We start from the raw sequence: 24,922 nt of genomic DNA, 5'->3' as shown, positions 1-24,922 counted from the left end.
TGATTGGCGCTTGGTCTCTGGGGTGTTGTGAGACACCCAGGTCTCATCACCAGTCACAATTTGATCAAGAAAGGCGTCTTCATCTGTGTGATATCGCATCAAGAATGTCAATGCTGAGGCCATTCTCTGAGTTTTGTGTTGGTCACTCAGTTGCCATGGAACCCATCGTGCACAGATTTTGTGGTAGCCAAGATGTTGCGACACAATTTCACCAAGCAAAGAACGAGAAATGTCAGGAAAGGCAATATGCAATTCGTCGAGTGATGTGCGCCTGTCTTGCAAGATTCTGTCGTTCACTTTAATCTTCAGGTCTTCTGTGATGAGTGATGGGCGTCCGAGTCGAGTTTCATCGTGGACATTTGTTCGCCCATTGTTGAACATTTCGCACCATTTTCTCACATTTCTTTCATTCATTACAGTATCACCATACACTTCTTTCAATTGCCGGTAAATTTCTGCAGGTTTCAAATGTCGGGCATTCAAAAATCGAATCACACTCCTCACCTCACAGTCGGCGGGATTATCAATCACGTCGTTCATTTTGAAGTAACACAAAATGCACAATGGCGATTTGTTGCAACCAGTACTCACAACATTATGAGAACACATGTTAAGGAAGCCAGTTGACCTTCAAACAAGGAAGGGGAGTCAGCTGCGCGGCGGGTATGCGCGAACGGTCGTTATTTCCTGGATCCCCCTTGTATGTAAGAAAAATAAGCTGAATGTGTACCAAAATATGCAAAATCATAAAAATATTTCATATCAATATCTGGCAGGTATAGGATAGATAAAACTCTCCAGTTGTGATTTCATAGAGCACCCGACTTTTTTACCGCACACATGACACATTACTATTTTTCCATCTGTAGTGAAAGCTTCGTCCATCACAATCAATGATTTTATTTTTGTCGTTAGGGTTGAAGCTACAGGGGCCATTTTAGTTAGTTAAAAGCAGTAGATAAACTCGCTTGCACTTTATACTGTAAGTACTAAAACTAGAGAACTGAGTGAAATGAATGACACAACAGTACTGCAAGCACTATTTCGCTTTACTGGATTAGGAGAAAATAAGAGGAGATGTGGGACACATGCATTTTAGCTGCTCCCTGTAAGAAACAAAGTACCTACTAAAACCTCAAACTATAGGCATTTACAAACTGTTGTTTGAAAAGTGACATTCCTGTCTCATTCAGAAGGGTAGGATTATTCCAGCCGAGAACCATACTTTCTAATTGCTCGGAAAATCTCATTTCTGTATAGGTTTACTAAATTTAAAGTAAAGAGGTCAAGCAATAACCTGAAAAGCTAGGCCTATTTATTTTAATCTTTTAACATCTTTCCAGTTTGTTCCTTTACTCCAGATTCTTTTCAAAAGTCGGCTACTTTATTGCAGCTCATGCCAGACTTGACACGAGTTTTCCCTGGAAGGATTAGGAAGAGGGTGGGTAAGGTTGAAAATTGCATGGGAACGGCTTGTTAAGACGTGTGCAGAACAATTATAGTTCGAGACAAATCATGTCGTCCTCGTCCCACTCCACCGCATGAAGGCAATGCTACTTTCTGGGTGATTTTTACAATACAAGATAATTGTATGAGAAAGGTTGCCTTTTGTTCACTCATATTTACAGTGGGCGGTATGGGGTGAGTGCCTCTATTACTTCCTGGAACTAAGGACATTATGTTTCGTCCCGAAATATATCCTTTCTTGGGTAGGTAAGAAGGCTTTTTAAATCTGTATATTTCAAATTGTAAACTTCTTCAGCACAAGTTTTTTTTTTTTTTTTTTTTTTCCTTTTAGACAAGTAAAAATGAATAAACCCCCTAAAAATGTAGATTTATGTAATACCAAGCCATAATATGTAATGTGGGGCAAATATGTAAAAATATGTAGTATCAAATTTTAATATATTAATGATAATTACAAGATTCGCAAAGATTTGTTATTTATATATGGTTTGATTGAAAGGAATATAATATGTAATTACACAAAAATCCAGTTCCTAATCACCATCATCATCTTCTTCTTCTTAACAGGTGATAGTCCTAGAAGGACTGTAACCTAACCTAACCTAACATAACCTAACCTAATCCAATCCATCTCAAGGTACTATATCGTATATCAGCATGCAGTCAATGTAACTTAACCTATAACTACGGATTATAAACCATAAAAGGGTAAAAAGTGGTATGTTTGGACTCTCTTAGATATGTGACAATAAATCTTTGGTTGGTGGGAAAAGGCACACAAGTCAAAAAGTCGATTTTTCTGTTGTGCCTAATCACATAAGTCTAGTATTTTTTCTAATTGTTTAAATAATAAAATTTCTTGTATTTTAAATTGAAAAGGGCCTTACTTTAACCAAAATACATGAATTTCATTATTATACTTATATTCAGTTAAGAGTAAATTAAAAAGAAAATCTCTCCTGAAAAATTATTCTTTTTGACATATGCCTTTTCCTGCCGACAAGAGAAATTATACAAGTTAAACACTTATATTACTCAAACCACATGCGCTAAGGAGAGGAAAATTTTGAAGAACAATTTTATAAGTTATGATGGATTTGAACATTATTTTACCTTTTATTAGCAAATATTTCAGCAGTTTCTATCTTACCTTTCGATTTCGGTATTTGTTACTTCATTTTTCGTTTCAAACAACGAAAAAAACAAGTATTTAAATACTTTTCTTACAGAATTTTCGTATTTTCGGTGCCGAAATGTAACTTTATACAATGTTTCCAAAGAAATGTATTTCATTGTGACGTCATACAGTAAAATGTTTCCAAGGAAATGTTAATGGTAGCATCCAGACACAAAATACCAAAATGTTTAATTTAAATAAAGTTTTCTATACTGAATAGCATAACAAAGGCATATATAAAACATACCTGCACCTCAAACAACTTAATGGGATCCCTGTTTTAAAACATAACTGAAGTTTTATTCAATGAAAAATAATTAATAGCTATTTTTAATGAGTCTTATATCTGATGGAATGTTGTTTTTGTTGTTTTCTAATGCCAGGTGTTTGACAATAAAGTCATTTGACCTCTTGCACTCCAATATTTTTCAAAGATATTATCATGGCCAGCCATTGAAGCACAGATTTTGAGGTGTTCCGAATCCATTTCTTGGTTTGAGTTGCACAATGGGCAGTTAGGGGATGATATATTCCAATTCTATGCAGGTGTTTGGCCAAACAATCATGGCCTGTTGCCAATTTAAATGCAGCTACAGACGATTTTCGTGGTAAATCGGGAATTAACTGTGGATTATGATGCAGAGAGTTCCATTTTTTCCCTTGGGATTGTGTTATCAAATTTTGTTTGTTGAAGTCTAAGTATGTAGATTTAATAAATCTTTTCATAGAGGAATACGTAGATTTAGTAACAGGTCTGTAAGTAGCAGTGCTGCCCTTCTTTGCTAAAGCATCCGCATTCTCGTTTCCCAGGATTCCACAATGGGATGGTATCCATTGGAATACAATTCTTTTATTGAGTGATATTAATTGAGAGAGCATTTTAGTTATTTCTGCTGTTTGAGATGAAGGTGTGTGTTTAGAGACTATTGATAGAATAGCTGCTTTGGAGTCTGACAATATAACTGCATTCTTAAATTTATTGATGTGGCATAGAAGATTCCTGAGACTTTCACTTAATGCAATGATTTCTCCATCAAAACTTGTTGTTCCATATCGAAGAGATCTATAAAGTGAGAAGAGACAGCACGTAACACCTGCACTTGCCATTTTCACTCCAATCTGATGGAATGTTGAAACTATAATTTTTTAGGTTAAATACACAAAAATTAACAGCATTCTGCAGAGAAAACAAACATCCATAAAATATTTCCTTACCATCTTGTTATCTCTCGAGAGACCTACTGCAACGTAAGTACTTCTCTGAGCTTGCATATCAAACACAAATTTATCTCCCTGGACCAAACACGACACGACAGCCACGCAGTCTCTGGACTCTATACAGCCAGCTGATGAGCCAAAGCAGGTCTTCTCTGAGCCACAGCCTTCGTAGATGGGATCTACCCTCACAGAATCCTGTAAAATAAAATTTATTTATATATGTACCTATTCATCAATCACCATCTTGCATCAGATCATCACTAGAGTCCGGATTTTATGTACCGGTAATATGAAAATGAGAAATATGTACATAAATATGTACCGGTAGCTAAAAATGGCAAAATATGTAGATACATATGTAATAAATAAGCTTTATTAGATGTATTTTTGCACACTGATAAATTACAGGTGCACATGTGATTCAATCTCGTTTAATTATTGTTTGAAGGTGCAATTACTTTTGTGCGAGATCGTGCGTATTTGCTTGTTTTCCGCACAGAACCAATACGCGGTAAGTGTGAAATACCACATTCAGTATTCCCAACGTAACACACGTAACAATTTCCCTCTTCTTACCGCTTAAGCGCGACATTCATTTTACTGCTTTAGGCTTTTAACATATTATTTTTAGAGACGTTTAACATAGTAATAATTATAAATTGGAAACTTACCACTGCAATTTCACCTAAATTGCAATGTTAATTATTGTTTTTAAATATTTGCAAAAATTAAGTAAAGTCTACTACTCCACGAAACTTATTGCATTCCTGATACAAGTAACACTAAGGAAGCCGTGAAAAAATCAACAAGATTCCAGATGTGGATGTTATTACTGCAATATGTTATATAAATAATATTGTTAAAATATTAAAATGAAAAATAAATCATTACATAACCTTACTGTTTGTTTTAAGTTCGCATTTATAGACTGGGGGAAAAAAAAGACAGACGTATATCACGGCCTGCTGGAGTATAGTAAACACAGAAAACATTTTATAGCAACAATGTTGAAGAAAGATATTTTGGTTTTCCAAAGTTGCCGTCATTAAACAGAAACCATCATGGAGATTTCATTGCAACTAATTAGAAATTCGTCTTTCAGGTATGTAATAAACGATCTTCGCACAAAATAATGTACGATACACAAGCGGTATGTTTGTTTTCATGTTCTCAGAAATTAAAAAAGCTCAACTACGTTTCGCTTTTTCAATCTTTTCCTCGACCATGAAAACGTCAACATACCGCTCTTGTAATGTATATTACTATTTTATGTTTTTGGGTTGTTCTGGTTGTGTTGATGATGATGATGATGATGATGATGATGATGATGATGATGATGATGATGATGATGATGATGATGATGATGATGATGATGATGATGATGATGATGATGATTTTAATTACCTGTATGAAAAAATATTTTAAAAATTATATTTGTGAGCTGGAAAACTAAAATATGTAGTAAAAAGTAAAATAGTAGTCATATTTTTGTATCAAAAATCAGTTACCTTATTGCTTACTGAATAACCACATTCCTCAGATCTGAAATGCAGGCAGTATGTGCTGGGTGAATAGAGAGTCGTGAGGCGAGTATCATGCAATGTATATAATACCGAAGGTGGGAATTTTAAAAGGCACTAAAAAATGAAATGTTACAATTAAGAATTTTAGCCCAAATTTAAGAAACACTAAACCTCCCGAAATTTTAGGTTAAGTATTATTTATTATTTTTTTTATACACCTTGCATTTAAACATTCTTTTTAGAGACAAAAGTTCATAGCTCTATTTGAGCCCATTTTTGAACTACAGTATTTTCTTTGATAAAAATGGTAGTTCTTTGATGTTTATTTAAAATTTAAAAAATCATAGCTTTTGAGCCGTTTTAGATACAGGGTTGTTTCTTTCAGTAAACTGTTCTATTTTTAATGTACATTAGAACAGAATTATCAGAACGTTGACATAGAAAAAGGTGTGAAGCTAGTAGGTAATGTAGATTTATAGGTGTGGTCTTAACCTTTTTTTCGACTAGTTTATAATAAATAACTATTAGCATTCTTATCAATACGCAAAATGGGAGGAAGACGTCTTGGAAAAGCATGAAAAATAAGTTTTGTAAATAACTGAAATGTCCGAAATACTCAGTTAACTGTGCATTGATATGTATCAGTACATACAACAAAAGCGAGAAAAATTATCGGTGTTTAACAATGTTATATCTTTTTAGTATTTTAGTTAAAATATATCTGATGAAACAACATCTGCTGACTGGAAAATTATAGGTTTCTAAAAGAAAAGCGAAAAAAAGAAGAAGAAATGTTTCTATAAGGACTACAGTATTTCAGCACATGACTCTCGCAATTTTAATGGAAATGGTACATATTTTTACCCTTCTTTGTGGCCTTGTAGGAACAGTTGGCACAGTGGTGGTTGTTGGAGCAATTGGTTGTCTCGTAGTAGAGATACCTGATGACTGTGAACTTGTGTCCGTTGATCGCTTTGTAACATTAACATGGATAGATTTCACACCTTCCCAGAAGGTAGTAAAGTCCTGCACCACTGTAGCACTGCACATTACAAAAACAACAGTTAAATTATTATAATTACTGCTATTTCATAACACAAACCAGGAACTTTTCACATAATAATTAAATTCAGTATCAACTTCATGTTCATGTCATCACTACAGCTAGGATTTTGATGAAATTGCATCTAGAATAAGCCGGAAACATAGCTGCTTTAGTATTTATATGTTATGTGATGAACCGAATGTTTTAAGACATATTTGTTAGGGCATTTTTTTTAATTTTTTGCCTCTTTGAACTCATAAGAGCATCTTTTGTTTTATTCGGTCATTTTTTAGGCATTTTCATTTAATTTTGGCCATAAATCCCCATTATTAATGTAAAATAATGTTTATTTCTTTGATATTTTCTTTACATATTTTGTCCATTAATATCCATTATTTTGTATGATATTTTAATCGTTTTTCTACACACATATTGCCATTTTAACGTAGTATACCCATGTAATGGGATCAGTCCAACCACCCCTTCAATATAGACTCCTCTATGCCTGCTAATTCTGGATAAGAGTGGCCTTGTGGTAGACTACATGGAAACTAAAAGTAAAGTAAATACATGGCGCTACAGCCCATGTAGGGCCAAGACCAACTGCTGACTGCTGACCTCACGTCCACATGCCAATGCAGAGGTGAACGATCATACATGGAAACTACGTCAGGTAAAATAATGAATTAAAGTGTACTACTTAGAAAAAATTACGTAAAATTTAATTAAATTACTAATCTAAATATTAAGTAGTACAAAACCTCTTTTCCTACTAAGCCAATTATGTAAGATCAATTTTAGGGAATTTTTAAGGGCATTTTTTTAAGATTTTTAGGTCATAAATGCATTGCCATTAGGACATTTTTTCATGATTTATAGGTCATCAAAATCCTAGCCCTAGTCATCACTGCCATGTTCATTATGTATGGTGTGTGTATAAGTTAATAAGTATGTACATAAACTTACATCCACTTTATTTTCTATATCTATCATGTCATATTGATGTAAACTGTTTTATTTACTGTACTTTGAGTATTGACAGCTACCTAATTTAGAATTTTAAAATAGCTCTGTGGCACATTATTAGCTGAAAGGCTAGAAAGTTGTTAGAGTGCGAATTAAGATTTCTGATGAGTGGGGTTAGCATCCTAGATACAGAATATCATACATAAAATTATTGATTAAATGGCGATCTTACTCATGTTAATTATGTAAGCATGTGTGGCTCAGCTGTTTCGGTGTTACTTGACACCATCCTCAGAGCCTACTAGATCTCGGCGATATCTCAACTTCGCTGCCTGTTGTGTGGGTGCGTTCGTGTGATGAAGAGTTGTGTCAAATAGTGTGTGTGTTCTGAAATTGAGCTGTGTGTTGAGAATTTGATTAGGGTGTGTTTTTAGTGTGTCTATATATTTCATATTGTTCTAGTGTGTTGAGTTTTTGGTTTTTGGGTAGTAGGCTCTGAGGATGGTGTCAAGTAACACCGAAACAGCTGTAAGCCACACATGCTTACATAAATAACACGAGTAAGATCGCCATTTAATCAGTTATTTATATTCAAGTGTTAAAAGTAGTGTACGAAAGATTCAACATGGATAAAATTATTATTATTATTATTATTATTATTATTATTATTATTATTATTATTATTATTACTGTATTATTATTATTACTGCATTATTATTATTATTACTATTATTATTATTATTATTATTATTATTATTACTGTATTATTATTATTATTATTATTATTACTGCATTATTATTATTATTATTATTATTACTGTATTATTATTATTATTATTATTATTATTATTACTATTATTATTATTATTATTATTATTATTATTATTATTATTATTATTATTATTATTATTACTACTATTATTACTGCTGTTGTTGACTTACTGTGGTGAAATGTAAAATTGGAAGTAAGAATAATAAAGTAATGAATAAACCCACCTCTGTATCATGACTGATTAATGCTATTCTTTCATATTCTAGAATGTAACAACAGTGGAAATATAAATCTTACAAGCTTTCTCATTAATATAGTGCTGACACCTGTTAGTTTAAGTACAGAGGCATCTTAAGTGGTCAACATAATATTTCTCCAGTATATCATATAGTGATGATACTAAGGGCATATGCCGATAAAAACCATTAATACCGACAAAATGTTAGAAAATAAGACTTAAAGCAAATTGATAATTTTACTGTCGGAATATGTATGATAAGAACTTTGTGTTAAATTTTAACGTACCTTGTTAACATGTTTCGACCTATTTTCGGTCATCTTATGACTTGTATTCCATTCAGACGCAAATCCATAATACCAAATGAAAACTTAAATTTTTCTTTTTGACAGTTTTTCAGAAAGTAAAAATTGTAAAAAATAAGAGAATGGGTTATTTATGAAAGGGCTTAAGTCGCTAATTTTGCGAAATTGAGTTTGTAATGTTGTTGTTGCTGTTGTTTTCTAATGCCAGGCGTTTGACAATAAAGTCATTTGACCTCTTGCACTCCAATATTTTTCAGAGATATTATCATGACCAGCCACTGAAGCACAGATTTTGAGGTGTTCCGAATCCATTTCTTGGTTTGAGTTGCACAATGGTCAGTTAGGGGACTGATATATTCCAATTCTATGCAGGTGTTTGGCCAAACAATCATGGCCTGTTGCCAATCTAAATGCAGCTACAGACGATTTTCGTGGTAAATCGGGAATTAACTGTGGATTTTGATGCAGAGAGTTCCATTTTTTCCCTTGGGATTGTGTTATCAAATTTTGTTTGTTGAAGTCTAAGTATGTAGATTTAATAAATCTTTTCACAGAGTAATACGTAGATTTAGTAACAGGTCTGTAAGTAGCAGTGCTGCCCTTCTTTGCTAAAGCATCCGCATTCTCGTTTCCCAGGATTCCACAATGGGATGGTATCCATTGGAATACAATTCTTTTATTGAGTGATATTAATTGAGAGAGCATTTTAGTTATTTCTGCTGTTTGAGATGAAGGAGAGTGTTTAGAGACTATTGATAGAATAGCTGCTTTGGAGTCTGACAATATAACTGCATTTTTTAATTTACTGATGTGCCATAGAAGATTCCTGAGACTTTCACTTATTGCAATGATTTCTCCATCAAAACTTGTTGTTCCATATCCAAGAGATCTATAAAGTGAGAAGAGACAGCACGTAACATTGCTCTTTGGGTGTAAATACATCGATTTAGATATGAAGAGGGCTAAGTTTCACACTTTAATGCTTAGTAGAATTTATGATACAATTTTTATTTCAGCCTTAATTTCAAAATTTCGGCCTGTAAGCAGTTTTTCTTAAATTGCTAACAAATTAGTATTCAAGACTTAGGCCCTTTCATAAATAACCCATTCAAGTGACTTACACCCCATTGACCATGCACTGAAGAATTATGAAAATAAAAGGTAAATAAAAATTTTACTTTATACAATAATCTTTAAACCTCCTGTAGCTCGATGAAAAATGTGATTATACTAAACCCCAGGTTATGAACCGACTAAACAGAAAGTAGTTGGCAGGGCGAGAGGAAAGTGCGGGTAGAGGGGTAGCCTGTGCAGGGATGACACGCTGAGTTTGGGGGGTTGGAGGGGAAAAGGAGTACGGAGCTTTTCATTGGACCTCACGTGAAAATGTCGTCTGCTAACGAAAATCTGGCAACAGAATCACGGAGACAGTGTAGCCAAACTTCCCAGTTCATTTGCAGTACCACGTGCATTATGAGTCACATTTCGTACCAGCGTCATTAGCTCGTGCTTTCTTAAAAACAGTAATTTTAATTACTAATATTGTTGATAGTGTTATTGAGAACTATAGACAGTAGTTATTTTAAACATATCGGTGACAAACGCTGAACACGCTTTGAATCTCGTCCCACTATGTGGCAACAGAGCTCAGAAAGAGAGCAACAGAATGTTGCTTCCGGTTTAGTCGGTTCATAACCTGGCTTTTAGTATAGATACGTTTTTTTTTTTTTTTTTTACTGCTTATAGTAGATACTACAAGACAACTTTTGTACACCCTTAAGTTTTGAATTTCGGAAATTTTTTTGTTTCGATATGCCCTACTGTACATTTCTAATAGCTGAACAAGGAATATGGTCTATAACTGTATAACCATTTGAAATTCTATTACTGTCCATTCTTTTATTTGTGCTAACCAGTTACCTTGTTATATCTTAATTTTGTTTACAACAGTAACCACATTTACTTCTTTTCATATTTCTTCATTCAGTTCTTACAAAAATCTGTAACATTTTTATGCAAGTTTATAATGCTTAAAGTTTCAACAAAACTATTATTAAATATGCCATATTGTTAATTAAAATCATTGGGTTTTGTTGATTACATTTCATTTTTTTTTTTTTTTTTACTTTATTGGGTTATTTTACGACGCTGTATCAACATCTAGGTTATTTAACTTCTGAATGAGATGAAGGTGATAATGCCGGTGAAATGAGTCCGGGATCCAGCACCGAAAGTTACCCAGCATTTGCTCGGATTGGGTTGAGGGAAAACCCCGGAAAAAACCTCAACCAGGTAACTTGCCCCGACCGGGATTCGAACCCGGGCCACCTGGTTTCGCAGCCAGACGTGCTGACCGTTACTCCACAGGTGTGGACTGTTGATTACAACAGACATGCTTTGAGTGTCTATCACTGTATAAAAATTCTCTATAAAGTGATACCGTCAAATGGGCAAACTTGGAACAATGTTTTAAGTGGGAACATTATCTTAGGTATTTTCGTTTTTTCACAGTAACTTGGAACATTACCATAGGGTATTTTCGTTTTGTCACAGTAACACCAAACTGTAATAGAACCAATGTGCTGCACAACAAAGTAACAAGTGAAGATTATGTTGCCACTGTGACAAAACGAAAATACCCTATGATAATGTTCCAAGTTAAAGCACTGTTCCAAGTTTGCCCATTTGACAGTACACTGTTTCTTCAGTTAAGGGGTTAGGTACAGCTTACAGCAGTAAAATTTTGGAAATATTCAACATTTTTTTTTCTCCATTACTATATCTTGTACAACAATGAAAACTGTATGTTTAAAACACTGTCCTTCTGCTATATGAAAAAAATATTTTTACGATTTAAAAAAATTATTTACATTTTTTTTTTAAATTCAGTTCACTGTGCAGTGATGAAACGTTTCCCCACATAACTCAAAAACTGTGCAACATTCTGTGATTAAATTTTTTGTGTGTATTTATGCATGTCATATCTACAATATAGTGCAAGATCACTTCTCTATCTTTGATAGATTGTCTGATAAAAAATAAATTCATTTAAAAAATGGTCAAATATCAGTGTCTTCTTCTAACACAAAATTTAAAAAATATAATCTATTAAAGAATGCAGTTGAAAGAGCATGATATTGTAAATATGAGTTTCAGCAATAAAATAAAAGAGAGAGAACATGAAGAAGTTAATAAGTTTATGATTTATGAGGGAAACGCTTCATCACTGCGCAGTGAACTGCCACCATTTTTAATTTCGAAAAAAAAAAAAAAAAAGTATTTCTTTTTTTAATCGCAAAAATATATTTTTCATATAGCAGAAGGACAGTGTTTTACACATACCAATTTTCTTATTGTACAAGATACAGTAATGGAGGAAAAAAATGTTGAATATTTCCAAAAATTTTACTGCTGTAAGCTGTACCTAAGCCCTTAAGTATTAAATATCAGATTTTATTGTTTTCTTAAATTGAATGAATAGTTCCATGAAATTGGTGTACTGTATTAAATAGAGAGGGGATAACATTATTAAAATTACGTCTTTGTATAAAAGTTAAGTAAACAATTGTGTAGTCTAAGGAAATAAGTATAAGGTTATTTTTTATTTTACTTACGTAAACACTATAGGACCTTCGTAGTAGTCAGGGGCCTCCCATTCGAATTCTAGATTAGTTCTTTCTGATGGATCTGAATGTGTAGCAGTGTTTTGAGAATTCTAAAATAAACATAAATTATGTAACATTAATAAAGGCAGCTGACAATTCATGTGTTTACAAAACAAAACACTGACATGACATATAATTACATTACTTTCTTAGCTACTGTACACTGCAATTAATCAATGTATCTGCTCATTAAAAAATAATTCTAATAATATTTTATGCCATCTTAAGACTAGACGTTACTATCACAGTCTAGTACATACAGTCACGAAGCTTGAGTTGTGAGGGTGCTAGGAACAATTGACTGTGTCAGTACTATTTCACATTGTCTGTAATGAGGCGATATTAGCGATCCTAGTGGCTGGCAACTATCTATGGATGCATATTTACTATCTATTGAGCTTCGTGACTATATACTAGAGTGTGTTACTACTATGAGTACACAAGGTGGAGCTGATGTGCTGAATCAGTAAACTAGCGTGGAAAACCAGTTGATGATGCAACTAATTATACTAAACTGCTTGTTCTGCTGCACAAAGTACAATAAGTGGTAAATTTCTCAGAGTTTTAAATATTTTCTTTATTCTTCCAGGTTATAGGCCTATGTTAGTATTTATTAGATAAGCTTTCCTGGTATATTCTTTACACGATTATTTTTGTCCTTCATTTTCATTATTAATGGAATTAACATTCAATTTTGATATTTAATCTCATCTTGTACATGACCTTTTCAAATAGAAACTTTCAAATATTTTGGAAATGCGAATTCCATGCTTACGCATTTATAATCTATTATTTTTCTTAAATTGCAAATGACAATTTCTCTGTGAATGTGAGAATAGTTGGCAATATTTCAAGTACTGAGTTACTGAACCTATTTCGACTGAAACATCATCTCCTCTTAAATCTGTCTGTCACGTTTCTTTATTAAGGTTACCGGTACTAGATCATTCAATAAATATCGAACAAATCAAAATAAATCATTATCCATTTGTTTCAGAAATTTCAACTTTTGTCATTTTTCAATACAGTCTTCCCAACCTACAATTTTATTACAGTATATATTTTGTCTCACTGCCCTACAAGCTTTCTCTTTCCTGCAAGAAGAAATCTTTTTCCAGTTCTTGCACTTCTGTTTCCACTTGATTATTAATTATCTTCGATTTGATGCTTCTGTAAACATCTTTTAAGGTACTAAACACGTCTGAAGATGAGAAATCAGAGCTAGCTCTACCAGCCTAGCGTTTTTCTTGGAAAAGAAGAAGACTTCGCCTTTCTTTGCATTCCACGATGTATATATGCAGTAATTTTGACTTTACTTTGTTTCCCAACAAGATAGTACAATGATTTTACAAAAAGTCGAAGTAAATTATCTTTTAATATTCCAAAACAGGTTAATCATTACGTTGCCTGCAGATTGTTCAGATGTGATTTTTTTTTACAGGTGAGGACTGATGTCTATTCAATTGTGACTCTAAATAGGTCTACGTTTCATCACACGTCACAGTTCTAATCAGAACTAATTTCCTACAGCCAAATAACCATTCTCCAAGCCAGTATATATCCTGAGCATTGTTTCCTGCTTCTCGTTATTTGTAAGCTTCTTCAGCACCTATATCGAACAAGTTTTATGATAGTAAGGCCCGGTTGCAGAAACACCGATCAAAATATGATTGGCAATCAAGGAGGGTTTGATTGGCCATCAGTTCTATTTCTGTTGCAGAAAGAACAATCAGTGTTTGATCGGAGATCAGTCTTCCATCAGATTTGATCAACAGATTTTTGCTGGTTAAGTCACTGATCATCGATCAAGTAGGCTATTTATGTTGTTCTGTTTATAATGCAGTTACTGTAATGTATATAGTAAATAGTTATAGCATAACAATATTGTTTTCGACATAATGGATTCTTCTGATGAAGAAATTTTAGAATGAAAAAAATATTATTAAGAAGAAGGCGTTTCCGTGATAGACATGAATTGTTTTTATATATAATGATAGAGAATTTGAGCAAAGATTTAGGTTAAGTAAGGATTCATGTGTTTTGTTACTTTCAAAAATTGAAACAAATGAGTAGCTTAATATCAAAGACGGACATCTGTCGTCTCCATAGTTTTGATCTAGAGGCAATTTTTTAATTCACAGTGTTCTTTGTAACATTTAACACAATTTATTTTATAAATGTAGTGTTAGAGTTTGCATATGGTTTCACTGTAACTGGAAAGAGTATGAAAAATTGTATAAAAAACCACAGCTATCTAAATTTTGATTGAGGTCAGATGTCCGTCTTTGATATTAAGCTACTCAAATATATGCAGACAGACAAATCGAAACCTTCCACTTTCTCCTATGAACCAAGTTCTAATAATGCTGAGATTTTATGCTGTTGGAATTTTTGAGGCGGTCTTGGGTTATCTTTTTAGGGTCCACAAATCAACTATTTGCCGAGTAGGCTAGTTAGGAATGTTACGTATGAAATTGCTTTGTTATGGCAGGGTCTCATAAATCCCCAAACTTCAAGCAGGGAACGATTTGAAATCCAGAGAGAATTTTCAGCCATGTCAGGATTTCCAAGAGTAGCCTAATATTGGTTGTATAGACTGCTCACATCCTCATCCAATCACCTAGTTGAAATGATGCCGAACTTTATCGAAATAGAAAAGGTTTCTTTTCTGTGAATATACAGGCAATATGTAGTCTACACCATCATTGAAATTCTGGAATGTTGTAGCCCGTTGGCAGGGTTCTACACATGACAACACAATATTTTTAATGAGTAGGTTACGAGCTCCATTTGTAAACAGAGAGATGGGAAATGGAATCATTTTGGGTTATGGAGGCTATGCATATTCCAATTTCTTGTCGACTCCCCTAGCAAATCCCACAACAGAAGCCCCCTCACGTTTTTTTTTTTTTTTTGCTTCATTTTTTTCACTATATTGTAGTCTATATACAAATAGAATCCGCCTGTTTCCTTTCTACAAAAAGCAACAAAACAGCAAAACATTCACTTGTTTTCCTAGTCACCGCCCACTTGATGCATTCGTTTCACGTCTTTTAAAGAGCATCAAATTGGCTGTGGTTGCTAAATAGCGCTGTTGTCAAATGTATTTCTTTCTCAAATCAGCAATTAGTAAATTGAAACAATTTGATTGGAGATTCACGTTTGTGCAACGCAATGAACAATCAAATAAGTCAGACATCAACTGATTGGCGATCAGGGACTGATTTGATTTGCGTTTCTGCAACCGGGCCTAAGACTTAAGTGATGTGAAATTTTATGCCATATCTTGAATAGTTAGGCCCGGTTGCAGAAACGCAAATCAAATCAGTCCCTGATCGCCAATCAGTTGATGTCTGACTTATTTGATTGTTCATTGCGTTGCACAAACGTGAATCTCCAATCAAATTGTTTCAATTTACTAATTGCTGATTTGAGAAAGAAATACATTTGACAACAGCGCTATTTAGCAACCACAGCCAATTTGATGCTCTTTAAAAGACGTGAAACGAATGCATCAAGTGGGCGGTGACTAGGAAAACAAGTGAATGTTTTGCTGTTTTGTTGCTTTTTGTAGAAAGGAAACAGGCGGATTCTATTTGTATATAGACTACAATATAGTGAAAAAAATGAAGCAAAAAAAAAAAACGTGAGGGGGCTTCTGTTGTGGGATTTGCTAGGGGAGTCGACAAGAAATTGGAATATGCATAGCCTCCATAACCCAAAATGATTCCATTTCCCATCTCTCTGTTTACAAATGGAGCTCGTAACCTACTCATTAAAAATATTGTGTTGTCATGTGTAGAACCCTGCCAACGGGCTACAACATTCCAGAATTTCAATGATGGTGTAGACTACATATTGCCTGTATATTCACAGAAAAGAAACCTTTTCTATTTCGATAAAGTTCGGCATCATTTCAACTAGGTGATTGGATGGGGATGTGAGCAGTCTATACAACCAATATTAGGCTACTCTTGGAAATCCTGACATGGCTGAAAATTCTCTCTGGATTTCAAATCGTTCCCTGCTTGAAGTTTGGGGATTTATGAGACCCTGCCATAACAAAGCAATTTCATACGTAACATTCCTAACTAGCCTACTCGGCAAATAGTTGATTTGTGGACCCTAAAAAGATAACCCAAGACCGCCTCAAAAATTCCAACAGCATAAAATCTCAGCATTATTAGAACTTGGTTCATAGGAGAAAGTGGAAGGTTTCGATTTGTCTGTCTGCATATATTTGAGTAGCTTAATATCAAAGACGGACATCTGACCTCAATCAAAATTTAGATAGCTGTAGTTTTTTATACAATTTTTCATACTCTTTCCAGTTACAGTGAAACCATATGCAAACTCTAACACTACATTTATAAAATAAATTGTGTTAAATGTTACAAAGAACACTGTGAATTAAAAAATTGCCTCTAGATCAAAATTATGGAGACGACAGATGTCTATCACGGAAACGCCTTCTTCTTAATAATATTTTTTTCATTCTAAAATTTCTTCATCAGAAGAATCCATTATGTCGAAAACAATATTGTTATGCTATAACTATTTACTATATACATTACAGTAACTGCATTATAAACAGAACAACATAAATAGCCTACTTGATCGATGATCAGTGACTTAACCAGCAAAAATCTGTTGATCAAATCTGATGGAAGACTGATCTCCGATCAAACACTGATTGTTCTTTCTGCAACAGAAATAGAACTGATGGCCAATCAAACCCTCCTTGATTGCCAATCATATTTTGATCGGTGTTTCTGCAACCGGGCCTTACTCTCCTATCTTCTCGGCCCATTGTATAAATATTTGTTTCAATGTTGGTATTGAAACTTTGATTGGTCCTCCTAAGGTCCAGTTGCAGAAACACCGATCAAAATATGATTGGCAATCAAGGAGGGTTTGATTGGCCATCAGTTCTATTTCTGTTGCAGAAAGAACAATCAGTGTTTGATCGGAGATCAGTCTTCCATCAGATTTGCTCAACAGATTTTTGCTGGTTAAGTCACTGATCATCGGTCAAGTAGGCTATTTATGTTGTTCTGTTTATAATGCAGTCACTGTAATGTATATAGTAAATAGTTATAGCTAACAATATTGTTTTTGACATAATGGATTCTTCTGATGAAGAATGAAAAAAATGTTATTAAGAAGAAGGCGTTTCCGTGATAGACATGAATTGTTTTTATGTATAACAGAGAATTTGATTAAAGATTTAGGTTAAGTAAGGGATTCGTGTGTTTTGTTACTTTCAAAAATTGAAACAAATATATGCAGACAGACAAATCGAAACCTTTCACTTTCTCCAATGAACCAAGTTCTAATAATGCTGATATTTTATGCTGTTGGAATTTTTCAGGCGGTCTCATAAATCCCCAAACTTCAAACAGGAAACGATTTGAAATCCAGAGATAATTTTAAGCCATGTCAGGATTTCCAAGAGTAGCCTAATATTGGTTGTATAGACTGCCCACATCCCCATCCAATCACCTGGTTGAAATGATGCCGAACTTTATCGAAGTAGAAAAGGTTTCTTTTCTGTGAATATACAGGCAATATGTAGTCTACACCATCATTGAAATTCTGGAATGTTGTGGCCCGTTGGCAGGGTTCTACACATGACAACACAATACTGTATTTTTAATGAGTAGGTTACGAGCTCCATTTGTAAACAGAGAGATGGGAAATGGAATCATTTTGGGTTATGGAGGGTATGCATATTCCAATTTCTTGTCGACTCTCCTAGCAAATCCCACAACAGAGGCCCCCTCACGTTTTTTTTTTTCACTATATTGCAGTCTATATACAAATAGAATCCGCCTGTTTCCTTTCTACAAAAAGCAACAAACCAGCAAAACATTCACTTGTTTTCCTAGTCACCGCCCACTTGATGCATTCGTTTCCCCTACGTTTAAAGAGCATCAAATTGGCTGTGGTTGCTAAATAGCGCTGTTGTCAAATGTATTTCTTTCCCAAATCAGCAATTAGTAAATTGAGAGAAGTTGATTGGAGATTCACGTTTGTGCAACGCAACGAACAATCAAATAAATCAGACATCAACTGACTGGCGATCAGGGACTGATTTGATTTGCGTTTCTGCAACCGGGCCTTAACCAGCAAAAATCTGTTGATCAAATCTGATGGAAGACTGATCTCCGATCAAACACTGATTGTTCTTTCTGCAACAGAAATAGAACTGATGGCCAATCAAACCCTCCTTGATTGCCAATCATATTTTGATCGGTGTTTCTGCAACCGGGCCTTACTCTCCTATCTTCTCGGCCCATTGTATAAATATTTGTTTCAATGTTGGTATTGAAACTTTGATTGGTCCTCCTGTGTTCTTCTTCCTGATCATTTGCTCGACCAGAGGGTTTTATAACTTCAGCTAGGTAAAAGAAACTGTGAATTGTGCATACTTCAACTGGACATTTTTTTTACAAATAATTTAAGATAAGTTACATAAACCATTCACCTCTGATTTAGGTTCTGGCTGATATGTACGTGGTCCACAATAAAGTAATGAGACTGATTTTTTCCCACCCGATGATGCAACTCTGCAGTCTCCTACCAGAGATATGTTTGAGCTTGATCCTTCCTCCACCCGAATTCCAACTGGTACCACCCTGCAAGCTGTCAGTGTGGAGTAGGTGCTTGACTGTGGAGTTGTATGTTTGCTCCTCGTCAATACAATGGAATCGCATAATTTCGCACAGTGGTATGTCATCTTGTTATGTGTTAAACTCGGTGAAATGGCCATGAGAACAAACTTTCCGATAGCATAAAATGTTTCTAAGGCAGAAGCAACGTTGGACATAAACACAGGGGTGGGTGGCCAACAATTGCAAAGACAGACGACAACATTGCCAGGGTACGGTACGTAAAGTTGTACGAACTGACAGGCCATTAACAGCCAAAATGATAGCACAAGAATTGAACATAAATCAGGAAACTGTTCGCCTCATTCTCTCTGAAGACCTGGACATGAGAAAAATTTGTGCAAAAATGGTTCCAAAAAATCTCACTGGGCAACAGCGAGATGAACGGAAAAATGTGGTTGCTGATCTGATGGCCTTGCTCCATGCGATTTCTTCTTATTGTCAAAAGTGAAATCAGTTTTCAAAGGACGCCATTTTCAAACAACAGTAGACGTCCAAAAGACTGTAACCCAGGCATTAAACAGTGTCTCAAAAGATGAGTTTCACAGCTGCTACCATTGTATGCAGTCTCAAGGGAACTACTGTACTTTGAAGGTGATCACATTGTAGTTGGTTTATGATGTAAGTAAAAAACCAGTCTTATTACTTTATTCTCCGACCTCGTACATCTGTTATCAGGCAGTACATCTCACTTGACGATATGTGTCAGAGAAAGAACAATTGTCTGTATACATCTGCAGCCTGATTAGTGTAATATCCTAGATCATATATACCCAGGTCGGCCTTATAGGCTTTGACATTAACAACTTTTATCAGTTTCATGTTGAAGATATTCAAACTATTCCCGCCCAAACAATCACACACACAGATTTCACCGACACCCCCTCTACTTCCGGAAACAGACAATATAACTAACTAAAATACTGTGAGCAAGTCCATCGCTCTAGTATCAGCCTGGCATCAAGCACGAGCGGATCAATACACGTTAAAACTGTAAGTTACTTCTCTTACATAATAGGCATTACCCAAGCAGTTAATCATACCAATACCAGTAAAAGGAATTTCCAATTTAATTACAAACATTCCCAATTTCATAAATTAATACTTAATCATATTGTTATAGACACGCCAGGCGATACTAAAGCCACGGACCTGACAATCTTCATTCTGTTATAATATTACATAAGCAATCAACTTAATAGAAGTGTCTCAACATCATAGTCATGTTACGATATTGCGTCCAACTCAACGCTAAACAAGATCACCACAAGTGCCTCATTTAACCAAAAACCAGCAAACACCATATAATAAGTGATCACATACTTCACACAGTCAAAGTGATGTAAAACTAAGTGCTTTTAAATAGTTTTAAACAGTGTTTTTAAACAGTTTTATATAGTGTTTTTTAAATAATGACTGAAACATTTTAATTTTAAGTTTGATAAAGTGTGGCACCAGCAAATAGTATTTAAGAATTAAGGTGATCATTTGTGTAATCATGACAACACTTCACCGACATCGCACAGCATGTACAAAACCACCGACCATTTAAGTTCAGATACATGCACTCACCGGCTTGGTTAACAATTAGCATCATATACAAACATCTGAAGATGGTACAAGTTACGTACCGAAAACGTTAATGAGGAAATATGATTAATTAATTCATTCACATTGTAGGATAAGCAAAGGCGGTATATACACACATAATTATAGTCAAACTTTTATCAGGTTTACTACGCTGCCATAAGGCAGTCACGTCATAATTCCCATTTGAATTGCATTAGCGACTGTACTGCCATCTCGTGTTCTTTTACGGTGGACGGGTGGCGATCCTGGCGGTTGTTCTCTTCAAAGTGCAAACGATTTTAACATAGCGATGAGTTATCTGTTACATATATGATCTAGGGTAATATGTAGCTAGTCGGCGATGTATGCAATGGAGGGGGAAAGGAACTGACCATTCTACCCCAATCTCTCCTGACCTAGTTGCCTCATGAGCGATGCCTTGTTGGTATCACTTGTGGGATCCAGACTTGTCAACGCAATTTTCGAAGTTAAATTTTGTTGGCATTTCTTGATTTTCTGTGATTGACACTGAAGTATTGTACGAGGCTTTATCAAGAAACACAAATGTGATTGGTTGATTTTAAGGCGGTCTTGAAATGTTATTGGCAAATATCGCAAATTCATCCTATAACTTAAACAGTCTACATAATCATACGAACGAGGTGCTTGCCAGGTTATTCTAGAGTTAAATAAATCCTATTATTCACAAAATATACAGTAGAGCATCGATTAACCGAATGCCAATCAACCAAAACATTGGTTAACCGAAAGCGTTTCAGTCAGCAAATTCAAATTTGCGCGCCCGTCATGTAGAAGTTCCGCTAGCGCTGTTTGCGAGATTTAGCGAAAAAAAAAAACGAGTCTCAGCTCTCAAAAAAAAATCTTTTCCTAAACTCTAGGCCATTTAGAATTAGTCAAGCTAGGCTAGTCAGTTCTCTGTGTTATTTGTAAGACGTGTAATACAAAATATATACTATGTACCTATACAGTTTTGTATTTAATATCCGTGTTTCTTTGTTTCATACTGCTCCCATGACACCGGTACAATTTGTTTTCGTAAATGATCGGTTATCTGAAAAATCAGTTATCCGAACACCCTCCATCCCCAGTTGTTTCGGATAATCGATGCTCTAGTGCAGCGTTGTCAGACAGAGACTAAACGGAGCGGAGCGCTCCAATAGACTGGTTGCGTGCTCCGGTGTTTCCACGGACATAAGCAAGTTCAAGCTCCGATCTAGCTCCACAACTGGTTTTGGAGCTTACAACCCTGACACTACTGCTCTAGTGTATACCAGTACAGTATATAATATACTAATAATAATTATTAAATCAACTTTAATTCAAGACAGTTTAAATGTTACATAACACTTATAAAATAAATAAGATGAGTTATATTTGACTGAAGAGCGAAATTTTGATATTAAAGCAAGCTTACCGGATATCCTCCTGCACAACTGAAAGTTTTAGTAAGATTTGGAAACGTAGTGAATTGTCCTATTGCTGCACCATCACTTCCCTGCGGACTCCTGGCTTGTAGAATGAATCCCCTGAAAGGTGACCCAGTAGTTGAAGTCAGCTTAAGTTTCAATTTTGAGCCTGGAGCAACACTTGGCTTCACTGGAGTCAGAGCAAATGGAGAAGCACTTTCTTGTGGAGAAGCGGATTGATGTGAAGGGGACAAACTGGTGCAAGTGGCTGAGGGCGCTCCAGATGGGTAGCATTCTATGTTGCTTAGCAACGCCAGCACAACCGTTGCCACCAGCAGGTATATGGAAGCCATCCTGCAACAAATTAATTAAAACTATCAGTGATTTTTATTAACCACGAAGATGTGAAACACACAATAGAAATGAAAATATTATACAAGCTCAGAGCTTGTATTAAATAGTTAGTACGAGGGATACTTATTCAACGATTCTTTTAAAATACACAAACTATTCAGATCGATAATATATTAAAGAAACTAGCTGTACCCATGCGCTCCGCTGCACCCGTTAGAAATAAATATAAAGTAGTTACATAATTAAAATAGGACATTTGATCCAGGGAACATTCGTGTTTGATAGAAGGATAAATCGTTTAATATGTTACTTAATTTAAATTGCATCCAAATAATTAAAATGCGATCATTTTGGTCCAGAGACACTCATTGGTGCAATGACAATTCCTTTAACATGTTTCTTAATTTTTATTACATGCAATCATAGTTTAATGAACATTGACATCATTTAGATTTAATGTGTATATTTTATTTTACTTGTTATAGGTTTCCATTGAATTATGGTAATAACTTAATTTTAACCCTTGTTTTCTACGTATTCAGTAAATGGCGCTTGGCCCACTATGGTTGTGAACCCTTCAAATAACTTAAATCATATTATATTATATTATATCATATCAGAAGTTACTGTAATAACATTATAGCATTATGTCCATCTAGAGAAACTATACTTTCCAATGGTGAAATAATAATTAATTATACAAATCGGTTAATTTAGCATCCGATATTACTTCATACAAACGCAGAAACATTCTCTGTAGGCTATCTTTCATAGCTTTCGATTGTTGCTGTCCAAGGTCCCTGATAGACCAAGTCATTTGTTTTTTAATTCATTACACGGCCTTAGATGGCAGTTATTTTAATTTTAAAACTCATTTATCTCATTAAATATCAGTCTTATCAAAATGTTTCAAGGAATAAAACTTATCGCAAATTATTTTTAAAGAAACTTTTGTTATGTAACATTTTTCACAAAAATCAATAATAAGCTAGATATTTCGATTTATTTAATTCAGGCCCCCTTATAAATCCCCTTTTAAATAATGTATTTTGAATGCCATATAGCCTAAAATCGAAGTTACAACGAACTTAATTTATATTCCAATTTTCATCGAAATCCGTTCAGCCATTATCGCGTGAAAAGGTAACAAACATACAGACAGACAGACATACAAACAAAAATTTCAAAATGCGATCTTCGGTTTCAAGGTGGTTAATTATATATGTTAGGACCAGAGCCTTCTTTAGTTACAAGCCGTGGCATGGGTAGGTTTGGCAACGCAGAGTGGAGGCGGGAGATTTTAGAGTGATATTGTGTTTGCTCATTGCTTTAGTTATACGTAACGCGTATTTTTTCAATATTACTTCATGCACAAAGGTAAGACCAAGATTCAGAGTAGTGATGTAAATTATTACGGGTTCGAAAATAGTGTTTTATTGCAATCAATTAGCTGTACTTCAGAATACGGCGTAAGTAGGCTACTTACATACAAAGGCTGCCACTTAAAATAATTACAAAAAAAACATGTTTTTGATAGTACGAAGATAAATAAATAAATAAATAAATAAAAAAGATATTCCTTGCACCGAAAATAATAAAATCAATAATGCAATAAAGACGTAAGTTCCTACGCAGTATTCTTAAGTTCCTTTCAGTTAACAAATTTGTGGCTAGCAAATTGACAATGTTTTGCGACTTAATAGCGTTTCATCTGTGAAAGGTTTAGGATGTATTTTAATATTATCTTATGCGATTATCTATCGTGTTTTTCTACAAATATTTCAGATGCCTAGAAAGTGCTGTGTGCCTATGTGTCGTAGCAACTACACTTATAATTAAAAAAAAAAATAAAAACATACTTGTTATTTTATTGATGGTACAAGGGAAAATAAATAAATGCTTAAAGAAATGTTACTTGTACCAAAAATAAATAAAATAATGACGTACTTTCGCAATACCCTATTCCAATCAATTAACCATTATGTGGCTAGTAAACTGACAATGTTTTTGCCGCTTAATGTTGTTTCACCTCTGACATGAAAGGTGTAGGATATCATATGCATTTTATTTTCATGTGATTATGTCGTGCTTTTCTATAAATATTTCAGATGTCCAGAAAGCCAGTTTTAGTTTGAACCTGGCCAGTCACCATAACAATACTGTTATCTTAAATTATTTGTTACAGACTTTTAAAAATATAATTTTAAATAAATATAAATACAGAAAACAAGCTAAGAATGTAAATTATGCAAATAGGCCTAAAATAAAATGTAAACAGAAGAAACTATTGACATTCCTATTATAATAAAAGTATGAGGATGTAAATATAGTTAAGCCAAGTAAAACAATCTATGAAAAAATGAAAACACATCCCTTCAACATAATACGTAACAAAACGCAACATTATCTATTAAGTACATGTATGTATCAATTAGCGTAAACTCAGTGGACTTTAAATCCTGTAAATACCAAGTGGGTGAATGTAGAGTATCCAACGCCCACTGAACGAATATTTCACTTTTATC

General features: G+C 34.4%; 1 protein-coding gene across 3 annotated transcripts in view; it reads right to left on the bottom strand.

Moving 5' to 3' along the window:
* LOC138700401 (putative ferric-chelate reductase 1 homolog) overlaps positions 1-24,922 on the bottom strand; it is a 421,089-nt gene that overhangs the window by 36,921 nt on the left and 359,246 nt on the right. For all 3 annotated transcript variants that reach the window (XM_069827014.1, XM_069827017.1, XM_069827015.1), the window contains exons 2-5: positions 22,052-22,397; positions 12,326-12,426; positions 6,250-6,427; positions 3,860-4,057 (exon numbers count right to left, since the gene is read on the bottom strand). In XM_069827014.1, coding sequence (XP_069683115.1) covers positions 3,860-4,057; positions 6,250-6,427; positions 12,326-12,426; positions 22,052-22,396 — 822 coding nt within the window. In that variant the 5' untranslated portion in view covers position 22,397. The remainder of the gene's footprint in view (positions 1-3,859; positions 4,058-6,249; positions 6,428-12,325; positions 12,427-22,051; positions 22,398-24,922) is intronic.

Source organism: Periplaneta americana, chromosome 5 (genome assembly GCF_040183065.1).
Source record: "Periplaneta americana isolate PAMFEO1 chromosome 5, P.americana_PAMFEO1_priV1, whole genome shotgun sequence".
Taxonomy (NCBI): Eukaryota; Metazoa; Arthropoda; class Insecta; order Blattodea; family Blattidae; genus Periplaneta; species Periplaneta americana.
The sequence above is the reverse complement of the archived record's forward strand: the minus strand, read 5'-3'. Positions and strand labels throughout refer to the sequence as shown.